The sequence below is a fragment of the Sturnira hondurensis genome, unplaced genomic scaffold, assembly GCF_014824575.4.
Source record: "Sturnira hondurensis isolate 20B ecotype Veracruz unplaced genomic scaffold, ASM1482457v3 Scaffold0009125, whole genome shotgun sequence".
Lineage (NCBI taxonomy): Eukaryota > Metazoa > Chordata > Mammalia > Chiroptera > Phyllostomidae > Sturnira > Sturnira hondurensis.
Window position 1 is genome coordinate 4,160,834 of NW_028081756.1, and position 9,932 is coordinate 4,170,765.

Genomic DNA, 9,932 nt, shown 5'->3' on the forward strand with positions numbered 1-9,932 from the left:
TCTGCCAATGGCACCATATAGTATTCCTAGTTACAAAGCACTTCCTATCATTAGTTCATTGGTTCTTTACAGACATTCCACAGAGTAGATAAAACAAGAATGAGAACTGCCCCCATTTCTTAACTATGAAAACCAAGACAAAGGAGGAAGAAGTTCTCCTCTACCAAGTGTTCTTAAACTACCAGACCAGCCACATCCCACTCTTTCTGACATGGAATTTAACTTAGGAACTTGTTAGGAATTTAACTTGGAGTTAGGAAGCCAAACTCCAAGAATATTTCTGAACTGAATGACTGGAGCTAGAAGGATTTTTTCCCCCTGACCCTATGGAAGGAAAAATCACAAAATTTTCTCTGGTGTTGGCCATTGGACAGTAGTGTGGGCTAGGACCTGTTGGGTGCTGGTAAGAACAGAGACTGAGAGTAGGCATTTACAGAGTTTTACAGAAATTTACCAGAAAAATTCTATGACTGTTGCATCTGATAATAAAAACAGGGCATGTATTTTGAATGTTTCGGGCTTGTTTTTTATTTCATTTATAGTAATTTTTATTATATTTTAAAAATATCAGTCTGTGATGGAATGGAAGTTTTAAAAATCTGACCCTTCACCACAGAGACCTGAAGAAGCATTATTATCAGCCCCCCTTTCAGGTGAGCTCTGGAATTCCTGCCACTCAAATTCCTTGACTGCGTTTACTGACTTTACCTTAACTAATAGTATAAAGGGTTATCACGATCCGACCTATCACCACCCTGCCCTTAGCCACCTACTCCACTCCTGAAAATAAAAGATGAGATGACTTTGAAGCCAGCTCAGAGGGAAGAGGGGCTCAGGTCCATTATGATTATAAGGATAATAACCATGGTTCCCATGTATTGGGCCTTTACTGGGCCAAGCACTGCATGGTGTGCTTTACTACATCCTCTCACTAGATCCCCACCCTGATCCTAAAAATAGGCATTATTATCTACATTTCACCTGTAAGGAAGCCAAGGCAACTTGGTCACAGAGGTTTAAGTGACAATGCCCAAGTCTACACTCAAACCCAGGTGTATCCCTTTTAAAGCCCACACTCTAGGACACTACCTACTATTTTAGAATTCAGCTTCATTCTTATTCCTCTGTGTAGACACCAGAGGGAACTGGACAGAGTTGGAGTCTGTACACTGATCCGAAGTCACCCATTTCTCCAGGAAGCAGCCAGTTGGCCTTAGAAACATGAGAACCATCGGTCTCTGCTCCTCTGTCAGGCAACAGGGAAGCCTGCAGTGAGCTGCCATTCCTGCTCTGCATGAGAATTGCTTGGGGAATAGGAATGAACTATTTTTGCAGTTTTTTAAAAGAAATCCAACGTGGAACATGAAGAGAGGAAAGGCAGTTCTGCACCAGGGATCCAGGATTCTTCACAGAGGCAGTGTCTTGGGGGGACATGCGGAAGGTTAGGGCTGTGAGGTGAAAATCCACAGGCAGGCCAGAGATGGACACTGTTATTATTCCCACGGATACAGTTCTTTGAAGAAGGGGGATATGCAAACCCTCTCAGTTCCTGGGAGGCTCAGGGAGTGTGACAGGGGCCTAAGTTGCTTACCTCGTCCATCTCGTAGGACAATCTCGCCTTCACCGGTAATCCAGCGGTAGCAGGGGAACTCAATGTAATCCCCATAAGGCGTTTTCAGTGTGATATACTTCAGGTACCAGTCATCATGAAGCCAGTACTTGCGCTTCTCGATTTTGACCAGCTGGATGTCGCCCAGTTCTTCATCCACTGTCACATCATAAGAATCAACCTGAGAAGGAGAAAAGGCAAATGGGACTCTTTGAGGTCTTCTGAGCATGTGTATTACCTTGGGTTTATTTAGTCAGGATGTTTGCAGAATGCCTGCCTCCCCAACAGCTTTGTGTTGGGCCTGTGCCATTGCCCTTGGGGTCACCTTTGTATCTACAGCTCTCAAGGGCAGATGAGAAGAAAGGGTGAGGGCTCCAGCACTGCATTGGGCCTGTCAGAGGCCAGCTCTGGACTCCATGCCCCTTGGGCACTTTCTAAACCAGATTTTACCAATCTTGGAGCTTTTTCCTTGGTGACAGGACCTAGAGTAAAGTAAGCAGGGATGTTCATGCTGCATGAGGCCCCAGGCATCCCTAATCCTTCTCCTGCCAAGCCATCAGCAGAACCTGAAAGTACTACCTAAATGGAATGAGAAGATAGATATTTTCAGCAAACTTCTTGCCTTTGAGCACATTGAACAGCTTGCATGTCATGGTTGCTACTATTGTCAGACGCTTGTGGTTAGAAAGGAGAAATTTTATTCTTATGCTCTGTAGTCTAGCTTGGGTTCTGAGGACCAAGGAGCCAGATGTGTTTGGGGGAGGACACTTCTTGGTCCCTAACAGCTGTTTGAGCATACCTGTCCTGCCAGAATGCCTCATCCTGCAGAGTGAAAGAACCCTTTTGCCCTACAATATGCCCTGATCCCTAGGGCCTATGAGACCTTGGGGAGGGGCACTCTTTGTACTGCAGGGCCTGTCTGATTCCTGGGGAGAGGCCAGCAGGCTCTGGGTGCAGAGTTAAAAAAGGAGTCCCAGTGTGGGGCTAGATGACCTGAGCAACTAGAGGGAGGGGGGAGAAAGGAAGAACAAAGCTCTGACTGGGTAACTTCTGGGGTTGGGAAGACATGACAGACCCTTGAGCTGAGGCCAGAGTAGGGCAGTGGGCCGGGGCAGGAAAGTTCTGACAGGACAAGAATCCTACTCTGTGTCTTACCTGCCATGGAGATGCAAAAGCCAAGACAGAAATTTCCACAGGAGGGAGGAGGGCAGCGGAGGGCAGAGGAGGAGGTAAGCCAGGTATCAGGGTAGCACAGCCAGCCTCAGGGGTGCCAAGGAGACTGACCCTAGATCTCAGCAAATTGATTTACTCCCCGAGGCTATGTTTTTTCATTTATCAAGGGGAGGTAATGCCTAGCTTGCAAGGCCATTGAGAAATCCAAATGATGTTAGACCTGAGTGAGCTCCTTTCTCCAAGGGCACAGATCACTGGTTATGGTGAGCATCAGAGCCACCTAGCCCTCCCTCCCTGTCTCATGGGGGTTGGGTCACAGGGCAGCAGGCCCCCACACTTCCTGCAAACAGCTGTAAGCTAGTGTGGGCCCCTGAACTGAGGTCCATGCCTACATCACATACAGAAATAGATGTTGGAGAAAGAAATTAGGCTTATGGACTTTAACTTCTTGGCTCAAAACATGGTGAAGGTGGAGAAGGTACCATCAGCCAGAGGGAGAATGGGAAGCATTTTTGGTGCTGGCAGTGCAGGCAGAGAAAAGGAAGTTAGCATGTGGTGAGACGTGGGTCTGGGCTGTGGGTGGCTGCTCCAGGGGAAGTGTCTTTTCTGTGGCTCTGAGAGGCTGGAGGGGACTGAAGGTGTTCTGGGGGTTGATGCCAGGAAGGCTGAGGCGAAGGGGAGAGGACAGCTATTCTCAAATAACAGATGCCATGAACATTGTGTTGGAGGCTCTCATGGGAAGGAGGAGCTCAGCACCTTGGAATGCACAAGAAAGGGAGATGGGGCTCAGGAAGTCTCTCCAAGACTTGGATGATCCTTAGAAGGAAGGCCATATGTCTGGCTGGTAGTGGTGACTGGAAAAGATGGAGGAAAAGATGGAGCCACTTCTCTGAGGAAGGGGAGAGAGCAAGATTACCTTTTAACAAACCTGTGGTGTAATCATAGGAGGAAGGGACCCTCCAGTTTCCCCACCCCTACCCCTGGTAGAGGGGGTTTGGAGTTTCCCCCAGGATACACAGACTAAACAAACTCACAGGGATCCAATATGCTATCAGACAGGGTATTGGGCAGGGTTAGATGGATATGCAGACCAATCTGGCTTGCCTCTGGCTGGCCCCTGGCTTCAGACTCGGTGTTACAGGAAGTGAACAAGCATTTGAGGAGTTTAGCTCTATCTAATCCAGGAAGTCTTTTAGGGACAAAGTCTAGTAATTATGGCTTTGGCGTCTAAGGGAGCCATTGTTAGAGAGTCACAGAGGACAGAAGGCAGCCTCCCAGAAGATTACAGGATCCCAAGCATAAACAGCAAAGTAAGGCTTAGGAAAGTCCAACCTTACTCCTTCTTCTCCATGGCCGAGTACCAAGGTGGCTGCTATGTTTGTTGTCTGTTTGCCCTTTGAATTCTCATGTCCATTCAGCACAGTGGACACTACCAAGAGTGGATGGCCCATAACAGGCCCTTGATAAATACCATACATGTGCATGGCTGCATGGATAGTTCCCATTTAACAGAAGAAAACTGAGGCTCACAGAGGTCAGGCAGCTTCCATGCCATTGTATAATTGCGGCCCCATGATTACAGTCCACACCTGTCTGACGGCCAGTCCAGGTTCCTCCCGCTGTCCCTTGCAGCCACACGGTGGTAAAAGCCCTGGACTGGGAGCCAGTGACCTGGCTCTGAGTCCTGGTTCAACCCCTTCTTGGAGTATGAAGGGACAATGTGGGTTGGAAGGACATGGAAGCTTCTTAAGAGATGACATTTGAGGTAGCTCTTGGGACTTGGTAAGATTTCAGAGAGGAGATAAGTGGGAGGAGAAAGATGGGCAGGGTATTGCGGTTATAGGAAAGGAGAAAGCAAAATCCCTGAGATAGGGAGGAGGCAGCTGGAGCATGGAGCTCCTTGGGGCAGAGATGGCAGGTACTGGAGAGAGATGGACTGAGGAAAACATGCAATTCACCAGTCTCGTTTTTTGGAAAGTCCAGTTCACTCACTTCACTTGTTGCTGTCAACTCTTTTTTGAATATTTCAGCAACGTGTTAGCTGGCCAGTTTTCATTTGAATTTTATATTAGCATTTTCAGAAATGTTTCATTTGTCTCTGCTCCCAGATCCCTGCTATTGCTGCAACAGAGATCTCTGCTGAAGCAAGGACAGAGGAGAGTCATGGAATGGCCCAGCCTGGGATGCCCATCTTGGAGGGCTGATAAGGAGCTGGTGGGGTTTGGAGGGGAGAGTAAAATGTTGTGGAACAGAGAGAAGGAGATTAAAGGATAGACATGAGAGAAACTGGGGCAAAAAGGAGAAAGGGAACAGTGGTTAGGGATATTGAGAGGGCAAAGAAGAAAATGGAGACAGTGAAAAGAGAAATTGAAGCAAATAAGAAGAGAGAAATGGGGTGCTTTGGGGGACTGTGAGGAATAGGAAGTAGAAGGAGAAAGGGAAGAAAGAAGAGGAGGCATAGTGTAGGAGAGAGAGGGGACAAAGAAGAAAGACTGTGGGATAGAGAGATTGTGGGTCAAAAGGAGACATTTATTCTTCATTAATATATTATGAGAATGAGGTATTCTAGAATGTATTCTTCATGAATATACTCTAAGAATATTCAGAGTATATTTAAGAAGTATATAATCATATGAATTGTTTACACTTATAGAATATATTTCCAGATAATATATTGCCCTTTGCTTTCCTAAAAATGCTGTCATAGAACAAAAATGGGTCAGGTAAGAATTCCCAGAAATATTCAGATCTGTTAAGGTCATCCCATCTTACTTGAATTACTTGAAGTCAGCAGAATTAAAGGAACACATCAGTTTGTTAAATTTCCCAAACTTGAGTTAGTCTCTGGGCTCTGCAGGTGCACAGTCTGAGCTTTCCCAACAGACAGCAAGGAGCCAGTGAAGGTGTGACTGTTTATAAGAGTCTTCCTGCAGAGGACTCCAACTCCCAGTCCTGTCCTAAATCACTATGCAGAACTCTGATGAGAATAACCAGGGCTCTGTGACTCAATTTATTGAGAAAAAAGTCAGTCCGGTCCATTGTTTGACCAAGGGGAATAGAGGGTATTGACCTGCTAATGACCTGGAAATGATTATATTGGTTGCTTGAAATAATCTTTACTGTTACTGTTATTAACCATCATGATTGTAACACTTTTCAAGTAAAATGGGATAGCTTTATCTTCTCAGCAGGTATTTCCTCTAAGTTTTTTCTTTCACCTTTTCTCTAAAGGGATGGATTGTCCTTAAAAGAGACATTGGCTGGGGAATGAGGAAGTCACTCCTGGCTGTGCAAGACAAAGTGTGGAGTAACTTTGCATTGACAGGAACTTTCTCAAAAGCTGATTTTTTAAAGAGCACTTCAGAGCCAGCTGGTTACCCTGAACTGCAGCAGTCACCCCATTGGAAATGTAACATGCAAAACTCTCCTGAAATTTGCTTCTGAGACATTCAGGTGTTGAATTACACTGGCATTTGAATGAATTCTCAGGGCTAGGAAGACAGAGCAGTGCTTGCATCCATCTTGTAATCAACAGTCCATTATGGCCACACCACTGTGGTTCTTCCGGGTAGAAGCCACCCATGGGTGCCCTGCACTGCACAGTGAACACACTGATGTGTTCAGTGTGTGGAAGACAACAGGGCCCACTGTGGTCCACTTATAAAAGGGAAATAGTCTTTTTTCTGTTCTCCTCCCTGAGGTGTTGGGGGAATGCATAAATAATAGAAATAAATGAAGGTGCTTCAGAAATGACAGAAGGCGTCATTTCAAGTGGATGAGTAATTAGCCCTACTGCACCTCTGTTCCCAGGGCCAGATCCCTGGTAAGGAAAACCAAGCAATAGGAGTTTGTTCTTATACTCAACACCTAATTCTTAGTGAAGGGAGCTCAAGCCACGCTAATACATGGTGAGGCAAAAGGTTTACATTTGTTCATAAGGAAAATAATGTAATAATCAATAAATAATAATACAAGAATAAACTGTTTTTGTGTACTCACAGTTGTAAACATACTTTTGCCCTACCCTCTATGTTGAACTAGGCTAAGTGTCCAGTTGGCTTGTAGCAAGGTTCTGAGGCTCCAAGGTAAGAATAAAGCCCACTTGGAATTTGGAATCTGGAACATGCTTTAGGCTCTGGAGACCTAAAACACACATCACAAATTTTATCCAGTATTTGGTTGAGCCATATGAAATTGCCATTTTGTCTTTTAAACATAATCAACTCTGAGCAATTTTATGTTATTCAACCTTATAATCAACTAAGCAGCAGCAAGGCAGCTTTGTGAAGTCTATATTTCTTTGGTCCCTTTTAGGAGCTGGGGGTGGTGGAAAGGAACATAATCCATGGGGACCTACAGTTGTCAGGACTATTATAATAGTCATTTACCTCAGTAAATAAGCCGTTGCCTATGTGCTTGCCACTGGGCTGGGCATGTTACTAAACACAGGCCAGGAGAACCGTGACCTATCATGTTCACAGGGCTAGAATTCATGCCCAAGTCAGCATCAGGAGCCCGTTTGTGTAAGGACACCTATGCTTAGCCTTAGCACCTGGCACCACAGGCTAGGGGTGCAATAAACCTTGGCTCCCTTTGCTTCTCAAACTCCCCCAGCTCCAGGTCTCCAGTGAAAAGGGAAGTCCCCTTCCCCTTTCCTCCTCCACTGAGCCCTCACACCTTGAGTGGAATGCTCCCTCCTATACACTGCTGGAAGTCAGTGACAACCTTCAGGTTTGCAAGCTTCTCTTTGATTGGATTCTCTTGTTCCTTCCCTCTAAATTCCTCTGGGGACCAGTCCTGAAGCCACCTTGTTGTGGAGACATCTGCTAAGGCCACTCTAAGCCATTAACTGGGCCTGGGGAAAATCCGACTTGCCTGAAGCCAACCACTTCATTTTGCACTGAGGGAAACCGAGGCTCAGAGGAGACAGAGTGAGCTAGTAGTCAGGCCCAGATGGAACTCAGGTCTCTAGATCCTCATACCTGCACTTCCTGCCAGAGCTGGCAGCTGCTCTGAGGTGCCATCTGTGCTTAACAGCAGGGCAAGGACCTGCAGGGTCCATGACCGTGAGTCTCTCCCCCAACCCGTGGAAGGAATCCTACAAAGCAGGGCACTAGTAACGCTGCCAGTACCACTTGCCCAGTTAAGGGGCCTCTCAGAGCCTCGGGTCCTTATCCGTGAAATGGAGAGCAAACCTTTCATCTTTACTGATCCCTGGGGAGAAGAGCCTTGCTCTGGAAAAAATCCTGATCTTGGGTCCCAGCCGGCCGACAGCCCTGAATGCGCTTCCGCATGGTCCAAGTCTCCCACAGGGATTGCAGGACGCGCTTCCAGCCGGGTCCTGGCCGCTCCGATGGGTCTCGAGATTCCTCTGCCTGGGTCTCCCTCCCTATCCCCCAACCCTGGGTCCCAGGCGTGTCTGCCCAGCCTCTCACCGCGCCACGCTCAAAGTCGTTGTAGAAGGGTTTGTCCAGCAGGTGCTTCTCGCTGCAGCCGGTGGAGCCCACGAGGCTGAGGTAGATGTAGTCGTCGGTGCCAGCGAACCACTGGCTGCCGGTGGCCACGGTAACTGTGTAGGAGGGCATGGTGGTGGGCGTGCACTATGGGCAGTGGGCTCAAGGAGCTCTCGGAGCCTCCGTACCCTGGTCCCGGGGCAGTCCACAGCTCACCAGGACCCAAGCGCTGTTTCCACCCCTTGCTCAGTCTAGGCCCCGCCCATGCTCCGGCCCTGGCCCGCCCCCAGCCAGGCCTTGGTCGCGCACCCTGTGCTCCAGCAGGTCTAACTTGGAGGGGACAGCCTCTGAAGCCGGAGGAGTTACCCATTCCTGCGTGACAGGACGTTTGTTTTAGTACTAAGGGCACTGGGGCAACCTCATCTGTCATCCATCCTTCCATCCACCCATCCACTCAGTCTTTCATTCACTGTTACCACTCTTCACTCCCACTTCCGACCTGAGTCCCCACTGCCAGGCTTCAGTGAGGGGATAGCGCTGGGCTCCCTGGACCCTACAAAATATATGTTCTCACCACAATCTCAGTATGCGTGGGAGGCCATGCGACAGGAACAGTGACCCATACTGTGTGTTCTGGAAGTCTACAGTAGAAAGAGGACCTGGGGAGTCAGGAAGGCTTTCTGGTGGAGGCCACACTGGTATTGACACTGAGGGTGAGCTGAGACTTCCGTCAGCATTGCTTCTTCCTCAGGCTTGGTTGAATGACACTCTGGGCAGAGTGCAGATGGGCACGTTGGTGAGACAGATGCCAGCCAAGCCCAGGCTGTGAAATTGGCATTATATAGTGGAAAGCAGAGCAGCCAGCGAGAATGAGGCCAGGACAAGAAAACCCAAATCTGGACATTTCAGTGTTGTCTAGAGGAAGTCAGATAGCTTTCAGAGATGAGGGGCTGAAGAAACTGGGGCTGGGAGACTTGACAAGTGGTGGGAAAGGAGTTAGGCTTGCTTGAAGATAGCTCACGGGAGTGGACCGATGATGGAAGTCCTAGGAAAGAAGATAGTGACCCAACAGCAAGAATGTTTTCAGAGTTAGAGTTGTTACTTGAGGAACCCACTGCCTAGCGGAGTAATCTGTTGACTTTCTAAGTGGTGGTGGATGGAGGCTTGGAATGGATGTTAGTAGAAGGCTTTGTGCACTAGAGGAATCTGGTACTCAAAATTTTTCTGCATTTACCTATACCTCACCCACACCCTCATTCAGCCGTCACCACCCTCCTCCCCACCTCCAACTTCAGAACTGGGTCTGACTGTGAGCTGAACTAAATTAAAAGCGAGTTAATTCTGTGTAAGGTAGAGGGTATGTCAAGTTACCTACTTTGTACACTCACTCCTGAGGATGCACAGAGATGCAGGCCAGGGGCAGGCTCCCCATTTCTGGGATCCTGGGCTGTACCTGGTGGCAAATCCCACTTCCTGCTCTGCCTGGTGGGACCAAGACTCTGGGCAGAAAGAGGGTACTATTCCACCTCTATGCCTGGGGAGTGAGGTCAGATTTCAGTGCAACTGGCTTTTCATCAAAAGACAGGCTTCTCTGGGAATCAAATTGGAGAACATGCAAGGCTCTGGACACAGTTGTGACGTGGCAGATGAAGACACCACAACAGTGTTACCTATACTCTGCCAGGCAAGATACCTGC

At 47.9% G+C, this 9,932-nt stretch overlaps 1 protein-coding gene across 3 annotated transcripts in view; it reads right to left on the reverse strand.

Moving 5' to 3' along the window:
* The window catches only part of ALOX5 (arachidonate 5-lipoxygenase), a 44,349-nt gene extending 35,863 nt beyond the window's left edge, over positions 1-8,486 (reverse strand). For all 3 annotated transcript variants that reach the window (XM_037056713.1, XM_037056712.1, XM_037056711.1), the window contains exons 1-2: positions 8,218-8,486; positions 1,592-1,790 (exon numbers count right to left, since the gene is read on the reverse strand). In XM_037056713.1, coding sequence (XP_036912608.1) covers positions 1,592-1,790; positions 8,218-8,367 — 349 coding nt within the window. In that variant the 5' untranslated portion in view covers positions 8,368-8,486. The remainder of the gene's footprint in view (positions 1-1,591; positions 1,791-8,217) is intronic.
* Between the last annotated feature and the right edge of the window lie 1,446 nt (positions 8,487-9,932).